Source organism: Cyanistes caeruleus, chromosome 4 (assembly GCF_971803275.1).
Source record: "Cyanistes caeruleus chromosome 4, bCyaCae1.hap1.1, whole genome shotgun sequence".
Classification (NCBI taxonomy): domain Eukaryota; kingdom Metazoa; phylum Chordata; class Aves; order Passeriformes; family Paridae; genus Cyanistes; species Cyanistes caeruleus.
In genome coordinates this window covers 35,981,637-36,003,211 of record NC_141704.1, presented here as the reverse complement: position 1 = coordinate 36,003,211, position 21,575 = coordinate 35,981,637, and the positions used below count along the sequence as shown (strand labels likewise).

The 21,575-nt window shown below is 40.0% G+C and overlaps 1 protein-coding gene across 1 annotated transcript; it reads left to right on the top strand.

The window, feature by feature from the left end:
- Nucleotides 1–266: 266 nt before the first annotated feature.
- Nucleotides 267–20,041, top strand: SLC17A8 (solute carrier family 17 member 8). Its single transcript, XM_086885873.1, has 12 exons — nt 267–284; nt 1,429–1,803; nt 4,391–4,509; nt 7,800–7,914; nt 8,390–8,477; nt 9,525–9,611; nt 10,527–10,666; nt 12,219–12,368; nt 14,862–14,994; nt 16,251–16,361; nt 17,682–17,809; nt 18,440–20,041. The coding sequence occupies exons 1-12, from the start codon at nt 267–269 to the stop codon at nt 18,776–18,778; spliced, it is 1,803 nt and encodes a 600-aa protein (XP_086741999.1). The 3' UTR covers nt 18,779–20,041.
- Nucleotides 20,042–21,575: the final 1,534 nt, after the last annotated feature.

Here is a 21,575-nt window from a genome sequence, read left to right as displayed (position 1 = left end):
ACATACATTAGATTTCAAATACACTCAGCCAGATGTATGAAAGTAGGAAATAAGTTGTTCCTTATCAGAAAAGAGTGAATGAAATAGTTTCATCATTTTACATGGCAAGCTAGGCTTCCTTTAGATTAATTAACTATTCATATTTTCAAAGTACTCCATGGAAGACACAAAAAGAGCTGGATCCTGAGCTCAGTGCTTCAGAGCAATGCCAAAATTGAAAAGCTGCTGTTCAAGTCCTCCCTTAGTAAAGGCTTAACCTTAAGCTCATGGTTAGTGTTCAGTGGGTTAGTCACATATTCACAGCTAGCCATGTCCTTAAGTGCTTCAGCATGTCAGGAAAACCATTATCTGCATTTTAGAATAGGCCTAGAAAGGTAATGCTAGAAAAGGAATTGTCTAGCTCTGGTCTGGTGGGTGTGTCTAGTTCTTTGTTACCTCACCCTTCCTACCACAGACTTTGCCTGGTCCTGCAGCACAATGTTAATAGCCGCAATCAGATTGAGAGACCAAATTAAATTTTAATTGCACTGTCATGTAATTCCAGATTGCATGGAAGTGCCATTTTGTTTAATATGAATATCTCAGCTAGATTGCCTGTAGGAAAAAGAAACACTGGATATGCAAAGCCTGAGGAGCTGCACTCCTGCGTTAGCTGGGCAGCCTCTCACAGGCCGATATAGCTGGGTGCCATTGGCTCCCATTCAGGCCCCATCCCTGGCACCCTCCTTCCCAGTTCTTCCCAGCTGCACTGCGGTTGCCACACCAAATTAGATCCCAGCCAAAGCCCTGTAAGCCTCTGCTGCTGAGGAATGGTGAATCTAGTGTCCAGAAACCCCTGTCTGCCTTAGATCTCATTTCATAGTGAGTATTTTACACAAAGGGCAACACGTTCCACAATAGGAGTTGCAGGGGCTCACTTTGGAGAAAATAAAGTCCTTGTAGTGGCAGGATATTTCAGAGAAGAATGTGACTTCAAATGTCTTCAGGCAGAGAAAGTCTAGGCCTGTCTCTTTTGTGTCTTTAACAGGGGAGTTGATGCCAGAGACGTTTCTCCTCTGCTGTACAACCCTGATTTTTGTCTCATGGGAAAAAACAAATGCCAAGGAATTTGGGGCTGAGTGAAACCATGCTTTGTGTTGTATTTGCCCTTTTCTCTTGAAATCTACTGGCAGCTCTGCTTAGTGGATCTAGTTAGAAATTATGGTTAATTTAATCATACATAAATTTTCCTAACAATCAATGGAATTTATCACAACAGACCTCCAGTTATATCTCATAGATATTCTCATGAGTAGCCTGTGAACACTTTTGCAGCTGGCTGTCTGGCTAGATGTCTCAGATGTGCAAACTTCAGAAGCCATTTGGGAAAAAGTGTAGTCTCTGCTAGCCTTTCAGAGCCTGTCCAGCATTAACTCACCTCACTACCAGGAGACAAGCACCCCACAACAGGAGTTAGCAGGTGACCGGAGCACAGAACTGTCCGTCCACCTTTCAGCAAATTTTACTGAGACAACAGGACACCTTCATTTTTCCTTTGTCCGTCTGTTTAGGAAGATTGATGGCACCAACGTGGAGGAGGAGCCCCTTGAGCTGACGGCGGAGGGGCGGCCAGTGCCGGCGAGCAGCCGCCGGCCAGCGCTGTGCGAGTGCTACTGCTGCGGCCTGCCCAAGCGCTACATCATCGCCATCATGAGCGGCCTGGGCTTCTGCATCTCCTTCGGCATCAGGTGCAACCTGGGCGTGGCCATCGTGGAGATGGTCAACAACAACACTGTCTATGTCGATGGAAAGCCAGAGCTGCGGGTGAGAAAACGCCCTCTTCTCTCTCCTCTGAGCAGATCCCGTTGCAAAATCACCCAAATGCCACATAGCGAAGTCCTGTGTGTACTCAGATTAAAAAAAACAGAAGGAGTGGTACACATCAGTCCTGATGCACATAGATGTGCAGGCACTTAATTCCTATTTATGTGATGAAGCTACATTAAAAATCTTTAAGATCTGAGGATTTGCAGTGTCATAGAGAGGCTATAAGTACCAGAAATGAGAACTGAATTAGTTTGCATGTCTCCCAGGTCCCTGATCTGTGAGTCGTAGACAGATTTTGCTGTGGTGGCAGAATCTTTTGCTTTCTACTCTCTCTCAGGGAAATGTGCTCTGATGCTGGTGCAGAAAAAATGATCAATTATTTTATCTAGGGCTGCAGCCATTACATTCATATCAGTGGATAGTTTCCAAGATCTTAAAGCACTCACTGGCAATAAGGCATCAGGTTTTTGACAATGTGGATCGTTGTCTGGAGCTATAAGAGCTAGGTGCCAAGCCATTTTCAAATCTGCAGTGGATGGCATGTGGTCCACAGCAGATCCTACACACCTTTATCAATGCACCCCAGCAGGTTCAATCCATACCTTAGCATTGCCCATCCTCCCTTGGTATTTGGCTGTGATGTCAAGTGTCCCTTTATGGATTTTATGAACTTGAATCTCTACATTATCTCTACTTGTAGACTTACTTTTGGATACATTTTGAATGTTTTTGTCCTAAAAAATCCACAGGAATCTTTGAATTGAATTGAATTGAATTTGAATGAATTGAAATTCGTTCAATTTTCTTGAATGAAATGCTGTGCAAATATTCATCAGCTTTTCTCCTAGATATTTTAACTTTTGGTAAAGAAGAGTGTAGAAGATGTCTGTCATAAATTTCTAATGTTAAAAGTATGCCCATCTCCACGACTCATGATCATAGGAGCCATGTTTAGACTTCCTGCTGAATTTGTACTTACTCTGTCTAATCCCTGCTCCCCATGGTCCTGCTGGGACTTCCAGGTTCGGTACTTAAGCAAGAGAAAATATGTGCCTGCATAGGTTGGGAAGCTGAGAAGAGGTAATTTCAGGCAATGGGAGTAAATTCCTTCCACAAATCTAAACTCATAGTGTTTGGGCATGAGCACCTCCTGAACAAGGAGGAACCTTTTTCCATATCTCATGGTGTTTCTGCCTTCAGAAATTACCACTACCTAGAAACTCATCTGGAAATCACTAGTAGAAAATTAGGTTAAATTCTGTTTAAACAGAACTGCTTCAGCATGGGAAAGTGGGACACATCAAAATGCATGTTGATGGGGAGGGAAACCCTTTAGCCTTCTGTAAACATGTCTGGCTAATTAATGCCATCACACTGTAGGTCAAGCAATGAATTGTTTTTCAGTTTGCTTCTTTGTGAGCAAAAAATTCAATGTAGTGGGAAAAGCACTTTTTCTTTTAACACGCAGAAGGTAATATCAAAAAAAGAGATGTTAAGGTTTATCACTACAGTTGCCAATCCTTTTTGGTATTTTAGTGACAGTTTGAATTTAGAAGATATCTGTGCTGCTTCTTCACAAAATGCTTAGCCACCATTCCCAGACATGTGATTAGCATGAAAACCATCATAAAGCACAACATCGTGGTTTCTTATTGCTCCAACAGAGTTCTTCAGAGCTGAGGGCTCATGGAGAAAAAGTTAGCATTGACCTTACAATGGAGGGCAGAAAGGGCACCCTCTCTTTATTTTCTGTATGTTTTGCCCTTAGCATTGACCATCCCTCTTCTGAACAAAGTATGTCAAAAAATGTCATCAGGAAATAGAAAAATTCTTGTTCAGGAAGAACCTTGAGAGGACTGAAACTGCTTGGTGTTCAAGGATGAGGTACACAGTGAAAGCAGAGGTATATGGTAAAAGCATTTCTCTTGGCTGCAGGAATTTTTGACTAGGAGCCACCTATGACCAGGCTATGGCTGTCCTTCTGTATCCAAATCCAGCCCTTCTAACAAAAGGTAAACTAGTCACTGGCTAGTGTTACCTGGTTTTATTTTCAGATTGCTTTGCCTTCAGAGGTTCTCCTCGCCCCCAACTCTTTTCTGCTCCCATGCCATTTAAAGCTGACAGTAGACGATCAGAGTTTGGCCCTGAGAGGAGAACCATGAACAAATCTGACCAGGAGGCAAATCAACTCAAAGGACTTAAACAACCTTGATAATCATGGGAAAATGGATGAGTCCATTGAAAGGTATCAAGTCCTTCTTGTAACTCTGAGTAGTCTTGAAAGCAAAGGCTTCAAGTTTAAGGAGCCCAGGGGGAAGCAGTAGCAAGTGGTAAAATTGAAGGTCCAGCATTAGCTACCTTATGACTGAAACTTTTCCTGCTCCTAAGAGCAAAAGCAGTACCTCACAGGGGAATTGACCATCCTTTTGCCTTAACTGGGGGTTTTTAAGCTCAGCAAGCCTGAGCAGCCAGTGTAAAGATGCTTGATTTGGAGCATGAGGTGACCTATGTGAGACTTCTAAGCAGAAGTTACCTTGCAATGAGTGTGCTATACCTTACAGCATGTGTCCCATTTCCTTTGCAGACAGCCCAGTTCAACTGGGATCCAGAGACTGTAGGACTCATTCATGGCTCTTTTTTCTGGGGTTACATTGTGACACAAATTCCAGGAGGGTTCATCTCAAACAAATTGGCTGCTAACAGGTAAGAAAACAACAAGCAAATGAATTAAGATTTAGAGCCTGACAACCGTTTCACACTGTGTAAATGAGAATTACTAAAACAGTGAATTAATGTGTTTCAGAAGTGCACTTCTGAAGCTGAACATTCAGTATTTATGTCTGTGATCAAAAATTATTTCAGAGGACAAGACTTCCATTATGGGTTAGAGCCGATTCTTTCAATTTAACTTGTCCATCTCAAATATTTACACATTTCTTCTCTAAACAATAATGCTTTCTGGAGAGTTCAAGGAAAGTCACACCTAATGGTGTGTAACAGCTATGGTTAAAGCATTTGTCTTTAAGAAGTTGCCTTAGTGCTTTTTAGCTCAACACCAAACAATAGTTTTCTGGCAGTGTTGGGTCTTCCTCCCAGTGGACTGAAGCTGGGCCTAAAGGAATCACAGAACTATTTATGATCTGAAGTCACAAATCTATTCTCATGCACACATATCCTGGCCATGGCTGGATACAGTACTGACTGTAATTAAGATTGTATAGAATTTCTAGTAGAGCTTCCTGATTTCTTCTTGGTGAAGTCTGAGAATTTGTACAGATTTTGTTTTATGGTCAATGGGTTTGTCATCCAATTTTTCTTATTTTTTAAAAATTAAACTGCTTTTGAAAATGTGAATAGGAAAAGTAGCTAATTTTTGCAAATGTTAACTTTGGTTTTGGGCTTTACTTCAAAAGGTCTTCAGAGCTTTGAACATGATCACAAGAGAGAGGGAGGCTGTCTGAAGACAGCTGGTTGTGAATGAGCTCATGAGATGTGCATATTAAGGATATTTGGGATCTACAGATTAAAATGAAAAAAAGGTGGCTGGTACTAATTTCAGTCTCTGCAAACAAGATGTGACTTATCTACAAATAGTGTCAGAATCGGAAAAGATCTTTAAGACCAATCATATGTTGTACTTTGCCCCAGATCAAAGTACTCTGTTTTCTGCATTCTGCAGAGAGCTATAGGGGTTACAAGACTGCCTGGATGTTCTTCCCAGCCATATGCCCTTGTGGAAATTTCTCCAGAACAGAGTCATCCCATAGAATTGCCCAGACTGTTCAGTCCCACTCTCTTCTGTCCATAACCAAAAGTTACTCAGAGTCTGGCTTGCACTGCTTCTTCAGCACTGTTCACATCCTCAATTATTCATTTCTCTGCCACGTAACCGTGCCTAGGCAGAATGTTTTTCCATCTGCCGAGTAAGCCAAATAAATTAGCTAAGCTTAATCACTTCTCCAGCCTTTCCAGTCTTGCCACCAGCTTTTGTAGCAGAAGGGCTCCAAAACACAGATGTGCATACTGTTGGCTGAATAATTCAGCATATTGTTAGTTTAGCTTTTGTTTCCTTAATTTACTTGCAAACAGTAAAATCAACCATGTTTACACTGTAACTTGATGTGTTCTGTCAGCAAAGTGTTTCTTTAAGTACAGGCTGTGCACAAGCGCAGAAAGCTCTGCATTTATCCCCATGAGAGTTTCCAACTCAGTCTAATGCTATACTACAACATCACATTATGGATTTGCCCATCATAACTGGGTTTAGGAGTAGAATTTGCTGAGGAACAAAAATGGCTCAAGAGCTGAGCTCAAAGAGAATTTCTATTTGCAGTAATGGGATTCACTAAGTCCATGGTTTTCCTTTATTCCTTGTTTACCCAACCAATTTCTGCTTAGGTAGGTTCACCAGTGCTGCCAAGTTTCAGTTTCAGAGGGGTTATTTGATAAGACACAGGGCAGGAAAACAGGTGTTCTGTGGCCAATGAACCTACCAGCCCTAGAAAGAGGAAAATCTTTCTGTTGTCCCATCTGCACTCTGGAAATCAGATTCTATGCTATTTCTGACTTTACAGATTTGGGCAAAGACTCCTTTGCTGCTTGTTTAAGCTCTGCAACCTTGAACATACGTAAGGATGGCCCACCCCAGGCACTTCTGTAATGCACATAATTATCTGTAACATTGTGGGATTCAGATGGATCTCATAATGACTGAAAATACTGAGTGCTTTATGGGTTTGCACCAAAAACCTCTAACACTACTTAATTTACTCAATACATTCATCCAAATTGATGTAGATCTGCATTCCACCAAAAAGCTCATCAGCCATTTACTGACACCATCCCTTTATCTTCTTGATTATCCTCAAACACACATCTAAATGTGATTTCAGTATTTTTTGGTGTATGCCTGAAACATGAGGCATCTCTTGATATCAATTTTCAGTAAGAGCTCCCTGCTAGGCAGAGGAATAGTCTGTTTTGATTCAGAAGTGGCAGCTGCCCAGGGATCGTGGGAGGGAGGACAGAAGAATATGTGACTGAATTGAAAAAAATCAGGAATGTTTCTTGTCAAAGTGGAGATCAACTTCTTTGGGATAAATGGCAGTGCATTGATGAAAAGATGCTGTCTCTGTGGAAACAACACTCAACCCTTTAAATAGTATCAGAAGAGTGGTTCTAACTCAGTATAAATTTATGCATTTAAAACCTAGGCATATTAAGAGTTGGAATTAAAAGAAGTAGCAAAGATTGGAAACAGTCTTTAGAGATAGCTGGATAATTAAAAGAGTTCTCTTTGTTACAGTTTCTTCTTTCACATGGTTATTAATTCACATGGTTTGCAGTAGTTCCCTGAGTCAATAGTGTTATGATAACAGATCTGATATTTCTATTAGTGGTAAGAAATCAAAAGGCAAGAATCTTTTCTTCAGGGATCACAACAGAGAGATAAGTAATACTTATTTCTGAGTTAAATGTTTACTTGGCTTTTAAAGCAGTCTCCTAAATGTCAAGATATGACTGTGGGCTTTGTATTCCAATTCATATTTTCAGACTTTTCTATATAAATCAGTTCCTTTGTCACTTCAGTCTGCCAGCCTACTCAGCCTCTTTGCTTTTGTGCTCATTTGTTTAGTGCCTCCTTGTCACTCAGATAACGAGTTGTCTAGGCATGGGGTGTTGCTTTTGTCAGTAGGTGTAGAGAATTTAGACAAAACAGTGCTGTTCTCTGACGGTAAATTTTTCATGCTATAACACAACCATTAATCCTACTGTGAATAAGACTGGACACAAAAATGAAGTCACATATATTTCCTGTGAACATATTTTCAGACATGGTAATGCAAACAATTTAAATACTTTTTTTTTAAAAAAAGAAAAAGAATCATAACAAAATTTTTTTAAATAAGTTTATAAATATTTTGAAGTGGAACATGAGAACACTTCTGAAGAATAGGTAATAATTGTATTCCCTGTCTGCCATTTCTCCATAGGGTATTTGGGGCAGCTATCTTTCTAACATCTACACTGAACATGATCATCCCTTCTGCAGCAAGAGTGCATTATGGCTGTGTGATGTTTGTCAGGATTCTTCAAGGTTTGGTGGAGGTAGGAGCACTAACCATTTTTGTCCTTTCTCAAACAGAGTTTGATTCTGAGATTTGGTTCTAGAAGTTGAAAGGTCTCTTTCAATCGCGGTTTCTGATCAATATACAGTTTTACTTGCTACTCATTTTGAGATGATAATTTTTTAATTATACTTATTTATGTTTCTAAGTTTTCTTTAAGTAAAGAAAAATGTACATTTCTGGTGCTGCAATTTGAGTTATATTAGTTTCCTTGTGCCATCAACTGCATATACTAAACAGTGTTTTTACCTCAGAACCTATTACTATTCAAGTAACGGGCAATTCAGATTAGTTTAACATCTTCACACTCAAACAGTCGAGTTATTCCAGACTTACCTAACCCTTCCTATATCATTCCGTGGTGACAATCAGCTAGGCAGGAGGGATAGTATCAGCAGATACTCCAAGTGGAATGCAGTGAAAGCAAATCATGTGATGTGTGAAATGTCTGCCAGGGCGTCACGTACCCAGCCTGCCATGGGATGTGGAGTAAGTGGGCCCCGCCGCTGGAGAGAAGCAGGCTGGCTACCACTTCATTCTGTGGTGAGTTGATGGGCTTATATGGTTTATGTAAGCACCTATCCCTATCAGATGTATTTTATCAATTTCACTATTTGAAGGAGTGCAAAAACCCTCTGCCGTTTGCTACAATCAGCTTGTACCCTAAGCCTAGGAACTTGTGAGTACTTTTTTGTTTAGTATGTTGTCATTTTATCATTTAAAGCCAACACTCAAAATGGCTCTCATAATAAACTAAAATGTGAACCATTGCAGAGAAGTATTTGCTAATGAGTAGAGCATTAACAAATGTTTATTAACAAAACATGTCCTACTCTCAGAACCACAAATACCTCATTTCCTAGAATAATTCAGAGCAACAATCTTCACATGTAAAGCTATTGTCACTGTTTTGCACTGAAACCTATTGTCTAGATTGCACTTAAATACTCATCTCTTTCCAAAAGACCATATATTTCACCAGTATTATGTATTTCCCAATCAGAAACCTTGACACAGACCACACTGTTATCCTCTTTTATCCCCGTCAACATTTGGCTATTCATTCCAGCTGTTTGTTCATGCTGTTGATATGAATTAAACATGGTTACACAGACTCAGGGTTGGTTTGAGCACCCTCTCTGCTGCCAGTGCTTGTGTGGCCATGGGTCTAGGGCCACGACAAGAACCTCCCAACATATCTGCATATCATCAGGATTCCTCCATGAAGCTTCTGAAACTTGTTCCATTATCTTCTCCAAAACCCACCACATACACCACAGTGCCAGGTGGGATTTCCCACTCAACTGCACACACATAGATTATGGCTTTGTAGTGGTTTGTCACCAGTCTTGGATTTGCAAATCCAATTTCCCTACAGGGCACAACTCTGCAAAATGAGACTGGTGACCCATGAGGGGTCAGTGCTTCCTGTCACCCCAGTCAAAATTTTGCAGCTTCCATCCCATTCTCCATGTCCATAAAAAAAGTCAAACACATCCATCCAGTCCTGCTCTTATGAGCACCTGTCTGGATGAAAGCTGGGCACACCTACCACAGCTGACATGTTTAACTCATCTGTTTTCTCTTCAGGGTCATACGCAGGTGCGGTGGTGGCCATGCCCCTGGCAGGTGTGCTGGTACAGTATATAGGATGGTCATCAGTCTTCTATATTTATGGTGAGTTGCCAAACATGAAGGACATCTGCCACGAGATCACTACTGCCAGTTGTTTACTGAAACCTCTCTAACAAGGGTAGATCAAAGTTGTTTAGATGAATGAAAAGGTTGCAAAGGGGTGCTCCAATTTGTTCCCTACTTACTGCAGATTCTGAGAGCTTTCATTTCATAATCATCTGTTACAAAAGTTATAAAATTGTAATGACCAGGCTACAGCCCATGGTCACCCAGTGACAGGATTGGATGCAGTTGCAAAGGTTCCTCTGCAGCACAAATGCTTTGTGTGGGACCTGCCCCAGAGTGCACACTGACAGCGAAAGTTGCAGCAAATGCTGCTGACAGGGAGCCAAAGGGACCTGAAAACTTCTGCCCTGAGAAATCTTCCCCATGCTGCCCATCTTTAATAAAGCAGTGCCACCTTTACAAAGTGGTCCCATGGGTATGGCCCTGTGGCTGATCTCTGGTGCCTTATTCTTCCCCTCACAGTGCATGGCAGAGGTGGCTCCAACCAGCCTTGCACATCAGCAGCCCATTTGGGTTTTCTCTGTCTTCCCTGGAGATACAAGAGACACCACAAGATTTTCCATTGCCATCTTACGGTGAAGCTCCTTCATGCAGATTGCAATCACATCATGGCCTGTCTGCTTTATTCTTTCCCTAGGTACTACAGAGAGCTTTCCTCCTGCCTTTTTTTTGCCCCATGTATCATATAATAAAAGTGACAAAATGCTTAAATGCTTTGCAAACAGGCATACAATACACACAGAGTTAGTTGATATATTTTGTTACGTCCCTGGGCATAATTTCTATGCAGGTTTTGTTTGACTAGCATTTTAAACAAACCTCAAAGCTTGCAGATACTGAAGTGTAGCTTTATTGGCTTTGAGAACAAAGTTGCTTTTCCTGCGTCTTCAGGAATGTTTGGGATTGTTTGGTACGTGTTTTGGCTGCTTCACGCCTATGAGAGCCCTTCTGCCCATCCAACGATAACCAATGAAGAAAGGACATATATAGAAACAAGTATAGGAGAAGGAGCCAACCCAGCTAATGCAAGTGTAAGTAAAAAAAGACTTTCCTTGTTGTCATTTGTGAGCCCTTTGCAGAAGATGAGCATATGACTGGATGGATACTGTTAGCTGTTTAAGTGAGGTGGAACTAGGGGCTTTTCCTTTCAAGAAAATTACAGAATCAGGCTGGTGCAGCTGGACTGGATGAGTACAGGAAGATACACAATGCTTTTTAAGCTCTTGACTTGTGGAGCTTCTCTGATCTACGGAGGGAAGGGATGGGTTGGGAGGGGGTAACACACATTCTGGTCTCCTTCTCTTGAGTAACTCTCAAGCTTGTTCTAAAAAATATCCATGGATTTAGCTACATAAGAATCTCACTGCAGCTGTTAAATTATCTGGCTGCTTCTTGAGCTCCTATTAAGGATGATTGCAAATCTAGTAGTTTAGGACAGGGTTTCTGCCCTGCTGACTCTCACAGCAGCTCAGGTCCTCTAAGTCTTCTCATCCTCTCTCTGAGAAGATCCTGGAAGATCCTGGAAACTTTGGGTTAAAAACTGTTTTCCCATCAAACTTTCCTCCATTCCTTTAGACAACTTTTTTTTTTGCCAGTAGTGAAAAAAAAAGGGATTTCTTGACAAACTGTCTATCCTTAGAGCTTTCAGTTTTGAACATTCTGGAACAAAGTAACTACTATTCTTTCCTCTACATGTTTTGTTCCTCTGCATGTCTTGCTAGGAATGTAAAATACCACACTGTCTTTTTGGGTATGCATCTGAAATATGGCTGATCAGGTCTTGGCTGGAGACACACACACACACTTGTTCCAGGTCATGGATTTTCGTTGCAGTATGCTGGTTTTACTGCAGAGGAAGCTGGTACCAACTTCATGGGTACACACACAGCTGCAGGCAAAGGGTAGCCTGTAGGACAAAATTAACTTTATTTTTTAAAAAAAGAGAATATCAGTGTGTATTGCCATAGCTACAGATTTCAGCTTCTGAGTGGAATTCTATAGAAATCAATAGGTCTCTGAAGTATGTTTCCTGCTGTATGGAGTATTGGAGCATAATAATAATTTTTTTTTAAAAAATGGCAAAAAAGCAAGTTACAGAAAGTAAATTCTGTACCACAGGCCTTTTTTTTTTTCTGAATTAAATTAATGAGGTTGAAGCAGGTAGCTACCTGTTGCTGCTCTATTGCATGTGTCTTAGCTTGGACAACCCTTTTTTCCCACTCCTTTAGAAAGAATGTCTTAAACTGCATCATGACAGAATGTGGGGAATGGCACAAAGTTTTCTCTAGTTTTCTTTGATTCTTTTACTGATCCCATTGTCCCAGTAGCAGGATTCCAGAAGACCTCATGTAATTTCAGTAATCAGAGCAACAGTATTGCAGGATCCATCTTGAAAATCCTAACTGTTCCAAGAAAATTTCTCTACCTCTTTTTTGCCAGTAATTCAAGAGATATATCTCACTTGCATTTTAAGTGACCTGTGATGTAAGTATTATGTAATGTATCTAACAGGCTTGGTAATAAAAGATACTGGTTCTTTATTTTGCCACTGTCTACCCAATTTTGCGTGTTCTTTTCCCCTAGAAATTTAGTACTCCCTGGAAGAGATTTTTCACTTCAATGCCAGTTTACGCAATCATTGTGGCAAATTTCTGCAGAAGCTGGACCTTCTATTTGCTCCTTATAAGTCAGCCTGCTTACTTTGAAGAAGTCTTTGGATTTGCAATAAGCAAGGTAAATGTCTGAAAATAAGCACTGACCTAGGAGATACAGCAGGGGAGGTTCAGGTTGGACATCAGGAAGAATTTCTTTACTGAAGGGGTGGCTAAATATTGGAATGGTCTGCCCAAAGAAGAGGTGAACATCATATCTGGAGATGTTCAAGAGAAAACTGGACATGGCACTTAGTGCCATGGTTGTTTGAGGAGAAGCAGGTAGACCTGGAATCATTACAGTAGATTATTCCCAGTATTTGGGATGACATACTTCTGTTGACTTAGTAGACATAAAAGTATGCAAGCATCATATTATTAGAAAAAGGAAAGAATGAAGAAGTTATTTTGGGAAATAGTTGATTTAAAGCCCCCACATATAATGAAAAAACACTAAGTAAATAGAAATGCACATTTTGCTTAGTGTTGTCTGTTTAGCATTTAACCAGGTAATTTTTATTCTCTTCTTGATTTTGGTGACTTTTCATTAACAATGAAGATTTAATTCTTTATAGATTTATATTCCGTGCCACCATCATTTCATTAGAATCAGAATTGTTGCACTCCCTATTTGGAGCATGAATGAGGAATACAGAACAATTGTTTTAGAAAAGTTTTAAAATCTCTTTCATTTAGCATACATACTTTCTATGTGGTAGTTATTTTCAAGCAAGTCTAAGGCTGATAACAAAGAACATCATTATTTATATATTCTGGGAGCAGCATGTGCCCAGGTTCTGCAGGAGAAGCAATGGCTGTGGCTTGGTAGCAATGACTCTAAATGGCCAAGTACAGCATGGAGATGGAAAAGAGGGATATTAAGAAAAAACTAAATCTATTTATTCTGAGCTGCTTTTCATATATGCTAGAGTTGCATCTCTGTGAACCTCACTAATTTAAACCTAGTGTAAAACCGACTGTCAATATAACAAGGTTGCACACCCCTGAAAGTAAACTCAAAACATCTCACTAAATTACTGCTTCAAAGAAAAGCTTCTAGAAGATGACATGCTGATCACTAAAATTCTTCCTCAGGGCAGAATACTGAGTCTGATCCTATTTGACATCTTCATTAGTGACCTGGATGATGCAGCAGGTCACTGGTTTGCAGATGATGCTGAGCTAGGAGCAGTGGCTGATACACTGCAGGGTTGTGCTGCTGTACAGAGGAGCCCCAGCAGGCTGGTGAAGCAGGCTGACAGGAGCCTCATGGAGCCCAGTAAGGGAAACCATGAAGTCCTGCCCCTGGGGAGGAGCAAGCCCAGCAGTACCTGCTGGGATCTGCCCAGCTGGAAAGCAGCTTAGCAGAAAAGGAACTGGGGGTCCTGCTGAGCACCAGGCTGGACATGAGCCAGCAGTGTGTCCTTGCAGTAAAGTATCCTGGGCTGCATCATGCAAAGACCACCAGCTAAAAGGAGGTGACCTTTCCCCTCTACACAGCACTGGTGAGGGCACACCTGAAGTACTGTGTCCAGTTCTGGGCTCCACAGTATTAGAGAGACATGGACACAATGGAGAGAGTGCTATGAAGCACCAAGAAGGAATGGAAATATTTCTCCTGTAAGAAAAGGCTGAGAGCTGGGTCTGTTCAGCCTGGAGAAGGCTCAGCAGAATTCTCATTCATATGTACAAATATCTGAAGGGAGAGTGTAAAGAAGGTGAAAATAGGCTCTTTTCAGTAGTGCCCTGGGCACAAACTGAAGCATGTGAGGTTCCTTCTGAACATGAGGAAACACTTTTTCACTATGAGGATGACTGTATACTGGAACAGGTTCCCCAGAATGGTTGTAGAATCTCTATCTCTGGAGATACTCAGAAACTGCCTGGACACATTTCTGGGCAACATTCTCTAGGCCATCCAGCTTGAGCAGAAGGAGGTTCCTTCAACCTCAGCCACTCTGGGGTTTTGTGAAAATGAAAAGAAGATGAGCATCAGTTCGTAGGCTGTAATCCCACAAGAATAAAAATAAACTAATGTTTTTACATATATGATTATTTAATAACTTGTAAAATTCTATCATTATGTCAGGTTTTATGCTGTATGGTCTTCAGTCCCTAAGCAATGTGCAGGTGCTCCCTTCCTTTACACAGAGGCAGGTAACAAGGATTGATTTTTTATTCAAGAAGGAGGTCCTTAAGAAGATCAATAACAAAAAATATATAAATGCAGTGGAAAACCAAGACAGAGCACTCCAGTATCAGGACATGTATGACAGGGCTTTGTGATGTCTACAATAGAATTTCATATAAACAATCTTCTGTGCAACTCATTGGAGTAACCATGAGTACTAGGGATATTGCGTGGCATCTCTAAGGCGAGATTCTCACTTGTGCTCTGGTTTCTTCTCCTGGGCCACCAGGGGATGTTTCCTTCCTCACTTAGTTCTGAGCATCTGCTGTAATCAGATAAAATGACGCAGGGAAAAAGAGGTGAAGAAACATTATGGTTCCTGTTCTCTTGCCCCTGAATCTGGAAGGAGAAATGACTGTTAAGCACTCATTTGTCTGATTGCAGGTTGGCCTTTTGTCAGCAGTTCCTCACATGGTCATGACAATCATTGTGCCCATCGGAGGGCAGCTAGCTGACTTCTTACGGAGCAGGAAGATCTTAACCACTACCACTGTAAGGAAGGTCATGAACTGTGGAGGTACTATTGGATTCTGAAAACATGACATTTCAATTGTGTGCTGCAGTCGATGCAAGTGTCATAGTTTCGCCCATGTTTAATTACAAGAGACAATTTACTCAGGATTGCATTTGCAACTGGTCAGTCTGAAGCATTAACTGGAGAGCTGGTGCCTCATGACATAAATCCTTACTCATAAGAGCATGCTTTAAAAAGGGAGGAGACAAGAAGTCTGGTTAATAATTGAATGGGTAATAGCATGGTATAATCAAATAGGCCTCATCCTGCGAACTCATACAGACAGTTAATCCTGCACCATGGTTCTGGATAGACCCTTTCCCTGTGGATACATTTTTGAAGTAACTGGCCATGTTCCCATTTGCTTCCCATTCTACTTCCAGCAGAACCCACTGACAAATTTAGGCTGAGGGGTAAAAAGTGAGGGATACACAGGACAATTTTAACTCAGCACAAAATAATTTGTTTCCAGTTCAGTCACTGAACTGAAAAATCAGTGACATGTAGGGCTGATATTAGAGAAAAGATTTCAAGCCTGGCAGCCTGTGGAGCAGTTAGTTGCCCACTGCCAATTGCTGGCTTGCATTATTTATATATGGCACGGGCTCCTAGAAATAGAGATGCCTGCAGCCAGTGATACCACATAACTTGGCTATTCATCTTCAGAAAGGATGATCAAATTCGTTGCATTTTCAGGGTATATTAATAGTGTCATTAGATCAAAACAAAACAAAGCAGAAGGCTTGTGATGGTGCATATTAAAAAATGCTAATTTCCAGTGATGGAAGTTCCCTGTGATTCTCAGGAATGTCCTGTTGTGTTGGTATCACAGTTGTGTGTAAAACCTTTTTTTTGTTCCATTTACCAAGAATACCTGACACCACTGTAATCAAGAGAAATCAAAAGCAAGTGTTTTTTACCTTTCCCAATAATGTTTGTGTGTTTGTGAATTTTTTCTGGCTTTTTCACAAGGCCACTATCTCATTGTTTTCCTCTGTTGCTCAGTGAATTGACTTTACCCACTGCTTGGGTCATTTATACAGCAGTGAATGAGGAGAAAAAAAAAGAATATATTCTCAAATAATGAATATACAAATATTTCTGCAAATGCACAAAGCTCCCATGTGTGTTCAAGAATAGCTAAAAGATACAAAATAATTTTCTCTCATTTTAAGCTGCTACTCTGGATAGTGCTTATTAGTATTTTCATGGCAACTGGAAATTTAAATGTAATCCATTCTCATATGTTTCATTTGAAGGCTTTGGGATGGAAGCAACCTTGCTTTTGGTGGTTGGTTATTCTCACACAAAAGGTGTGGCTATTTCCTTTCTGGTGTTAGCAGTAGGCTTCAGCGGCTTTGCAATTTCAGGTAAGAATTAATCCTATTCTTTTACTATTCATGATAAAAGTGATGTTAGTATCCTCAGTGTTCTTGCTGTCATAATTTATATTATTTTGTTTACTCTTAACATGGCAGCTTATGGGGTGTTCGTTATTTCTTCCCATATCAGAACTAATTTACTTCAGTATCTACGAAACATGTTGCACACAGGACATGAAGCTTTGAAAAGAACCTGATCTTTACTGATTCCAGTTCACACCAGCTTTCTGCTGTTATTTTCTAATATACTTTTACACTGTCAGTCACTTTTCATCCCATTTAACTGTATGCCTAAAGGGAAAGAGAGAGAATTACTCTGCAGTGAATATTGCACAAGGGCTATCAGTTACAATCCTGTCCCCAGTCCTATCACCCAGTTTCTGCTTTCTATGTCAGCCCTCCCTCTGTTGCATCCTACAATCAGCCCTTCTCCAGAAGTTGTTTCTAGCACTTTCATGAGTCTCACCCATGTTTTGCAGTCTCAAGCTGTTTTGTGCCATCATCAGTACCAGCATCACTGGTAAAAAACACTTTTGTTATGAAGACTAAAGATTTTTCTTAAGAAGATTGAAGATCTTCCAAGAAGACTGCCAAGAACATGGATCTATTGAGCAAAGTTAACCAGCAAAGTAACTGCTGGTCTTCAGTTATTTCAGGATTGTTCAGATGGGAAGCAGTTTTGCTGCTCAGTTATGAGGTCCTTGCATAGTGGGCCATTTCTATCAATCAGCTTTCATTTCAGGATTTTCCCAGTAGTCTACTTCTTACCTTATTTATTACCATGTTCTTGGAATTGATTGTCACTTCTTGTGATCAACCACAGTTAATATGACTAATTTTCATTACCTAAGGAATGATAATTATCTGAGCTGATATTTAGTATTTGTTTTTATTTCTTAATAAAATACATGCTCAGAAGACACACTAGAGTAAGTGTAATTATTTTTTCCTACTGGTTTATATTCTATTTTTTTTCATGTTGTTAATCTGCTACTTAAAACACCAAAAGAAATGGATTATAAACACTACCACAAAAATAAAAAGATAGAAGACATTTCACTAATTTGAGGCATTGATTCCTTAATTAAAAATATTTTCCAAGTTCACTCTTTCAGTATGAAAAAATGGAAAGTACAGACACTTTAAACAGGGCCAAACAAAACTTTATTTTCTATACAACATAGTCTTCAGCTGTGTAGTAGGGAGGTTAATAGCCTTTTCTGTCTTCTTCAGCCAGAATGGCTGTAGAAAGCCCTGTTGGCCTGGTAGTGCAATGCTGTACAGCTGATTGTTTCTCATTTTTTGTAGGGTTCAATGTGAATCACTTGGACATAGCCCCTCGTTATGCCAGCATTCTGATGGGGATCTCCAACGGCGTGGGGACGCTGTCGGGAATGGTGTGCCCACTCATTGTTGGTGCAATGACAAAACACAAGGTAACATTTCTCCATGTTTTCTAGGAAAAGGGTTAGCTAATGCAACAAATTTAAGGCATTTCAAAGATTCCTAGGGATGCCATTCCATCATTGATCTCTGCAGCTGCTTTTTGTTTGTCTTAAACATGCATTTTTTAAAGTTCTACCTTGGCCTAACTCTCAGCTATTATAACTACTTATCTGTGTAGGCAGATATTATTTAATGCCACCTGAGCCTAAGTCTCTGCAATATCTCCATACAACTGTGCAATGCTTATAGGACTTGGAAAACTCCTCTACAATGCATGTGTACCCCCTCAGTAGGGTTCCTAAGCAAACATTGATCTGCAATAATATTATGTAATTGTTAGAGAAATCTCTCCATTTCCAAATCCATAAATATTTCACATGCAAGAGAGAAACTTCTCTGGAAGAAAAAAAAAAAACAACAAAAACTACCAAGTTTTATTGTATTTGCTATAGTTATAAAAAAATTAATCTTTACAATGATTCTCATAAATTGTTCTATCTTCAGCATCAGGAATCAAGCAGTGATCAGTCATTCCTCAATATGTGCTAATTCATGGCCTAATTCAGACAGCAATATTTCTTGTTACTGGAAACTTAATGAGACCTGCATCATTCTTTCAGACCCGTGAAGAATGGCAGAACGTCTTTCTGATTGCAGCCCTGGTGCATTACAGTGGTGTGATATTCTATGCTATCTTTGCTTCTGGGGAAAAGCAGGAATGGGCTGACCCTGAAAACCTCAGTGAAGAGAAATGTGGCATAATTGATCAGGATGAACTGGCTGAAGAAACAGAGATGAACAGTGAAACTTTTGTAAGTCCAAAGAAAACGTATGGTGCTACCAGTCAAAACAGTGAAGTACAGAGAAGGGAATGGAGGCAGAAAAACCAAGTAACTCAAGACATCGAGGAACAGACTTCTTACCATTATGAAAATGGAAATTTTCAAGATTTGTCTTAATACTTGAAACTGTAAGATTTGTATAGCTACTCCCATGACTCCTACCATCTGCCCCGAATCAACAGGTATCCATATTTATTGTCTTACTTAATTAGGTTATATCTGGCCACATGGCTAGATTTGAGGGGTGATAGTTCCCTTCTAATGGTGTGTAAGAAGGCTAACAACAATGGGATTGCAATAAGTGATCCTAAATCCTCTCCCAGCCTGCATGGGTCAACCAGCATGACCCTGGGAGAGCAGCTCCTGTCTGATGCAAGCTGTAGAACTGACTGTAGGAGCAAGGAGTTCCCTCATCATCTCATCTGAACAGCAAAAGGACAAGTGACATCAGATGGTGGATCCACAGAGATCTGTGTAATCCCTGGGTCTCCAGTGGTGCCACAGCCCGTAGTGAGTAGCCCTGCTTTGCCTATTTAGGATTCATGTAGGGTGTCATCTGAACTGCTTAATCCATGTCAAGCCACAAACTCAAGCTAAAAGATCAGAGCAGAGGGAAAAGGAGATTCATGACAGTAGGTTGTAATTAATTACTAATGTTCACTCAACAATGGGAAGAGGAATATGTGGCAGAGGTGGCACAGGATTGCTTCAACAGTTCTTAAAAATTGATTGGCAGGTATCTTTGTTTGAGATAACAGATGACAGAGTATGGATAAGACAATAAAATGGATACTTTTATTTCTCCCCCTCCGAAGATTTTGCGCTGGCATGAAATAATTTTGAATACAAAATCATCATTAGTGATGCAATATTATTAATCCTTATGAAAGGAAATCTTAGCCCTGTTTTGATTAGGATTCTCACTCAATTCGCTATTGTGAAGTAATTGGAATATATTTTTCTAGTATTATACTGGTAGACTTCCAGGTCTCAACACCAACAGTCCTCATTTAGGTGAACGAGCTTACTTACAGAGGTGAAGTATTTAGTTCTGGAGCTGTAACTTTATAATGCCTCAGTCTTGTTCTTGCTATAAATGAAGCACTGTACCTTCTGAGAGTTAATGAGGTATCTATGTATAAAAGTAATTATTCTCTGCCTTTGGTATATATTTGACAGTATAAAATGGCTTTAGCCTTTTTTCTACCATTTTTAGAATCAAACAGTGGAGCATGCTGTATCATCTCAAACAGCTGAAACTCAGAGACTCATTGTGGCATTAACAGTCTTTTCAGAATGGATAATTTCAGTAAGCTGTGATTTAATTTTTCTCTCATTATAACTACTGCCTCATTAAATTAAAGTGAAAGCTATCTTGTCTAGCCTACTCTGTGCTTTGTGATGTTTAAGTATTATTATTGTTCTCACGTACCATATGCAGCCATTGTGATGCACTCAAGTTTTGAACATTTCTCAGATGCATTTTGCTATTTTATTGAAGTGCAATTGAATAGTATGAGTGCAATTACACTTGTACATTCATTTGAATCCATGGACGATTTATCTTCCCTACAAACAGGTATATTGGGAAGTTAGCTAATCCTCTGTTCATGTCTCTTGCTTCTCTTCTACATAGAAAAATCCAATCTGCAATGGTGTGTGAGTAAGAAGAAAAGTGAGTTGAATGGATACATGCCTAATTTGACTACAGTGAAGACTTTTTAATTGATATGAGCAGATAATTTAATGGAAGGGGTAGTTTTATGGTACAGCTCAATCCTGCTTAAAAAAACTCCAGTTTATTAATAAGCCATTCCAAAAAAAATCTTGTCACTTAATTCTGTTAGGTCAGAAAATAACTTTATTTTTTTAATTCAAAACTTCATTTTAGACTAGGGTTGCTTATTTCACTGCTGATTTTTAGAACAGGTATAAGAAAATATTTCTTTTAGGTGATAGCTTTTGGGGATTTAATTGGTAGGAACTTGGGTCAAGTATTCTCATCAGTCTATCACAATAGCAGGACCAGCTATGTCAAACTATTTTGCAACATCCACCACAATTTACAAAAGAGGTCCACCATTTTGTAAATGAGCAAAACAAACAGCTTCTTCCTCCCTTTCGAATAATGTAACGTTCATATAAGTGCTACGGGAAGTCTAATAGGGAAAATTCTATTATGAAAGGATTTAATATGAGAATCTGTGTAAGTATGATCTGATGGAGGAAAGAGAAGACAATGTATTATTCTAGAAACATTTTTGCTTAGGAACAGCATCATTTTTCCAGTAATGATGAAAGGTAACTTTCCTGTCGTTAAGAGGAATACAAAGAGTGTGAATGTTGTTGTTATGACAAAGAAGTACAAACATCCCAACAGCTTGGGAAATGGCCAGCTGGCCCATGAGAGCTCGGTTGCCTCTCTGGTGAGTGTAGCCGCTATCTTTTCCTGTTGGAGATGCGCCACAGCTGCCACAAGTGACAAGCCACAGCTCAGTTTAGCAGGATCATTTTGTATCCACAAACAGACTGCACTGATCTAGTTCAGTGGAAGTTTGACTTCAGTGGACATTTGAGAATTATTTCATACATTGAAAGAAATGGCTTAAAAACATCTGGGCAAGCTTTTGCATTAAAAACCCCCTTTCTTTCTTTTCTAAATTTAACTGCTTCCATAACCCAATATATGAACTCTTACCAGCTGAAGTTACATACATGCCACAGTGCTTTTCCAGGCACTCACAGCGAGATGTTTGGGCTTCCTCCCTTTCCTTTTCATTTGTTTAAATATTTCAGGTGCATTGCATGAAGTGTAAACAGCAGCACTGGTTGGAAAATAGTTTTTTTTCCTGGAAATCTCTGTACTTAAACGACTCTTTGATTTACACAGTGGCTTCCACAATCCTGTATGACA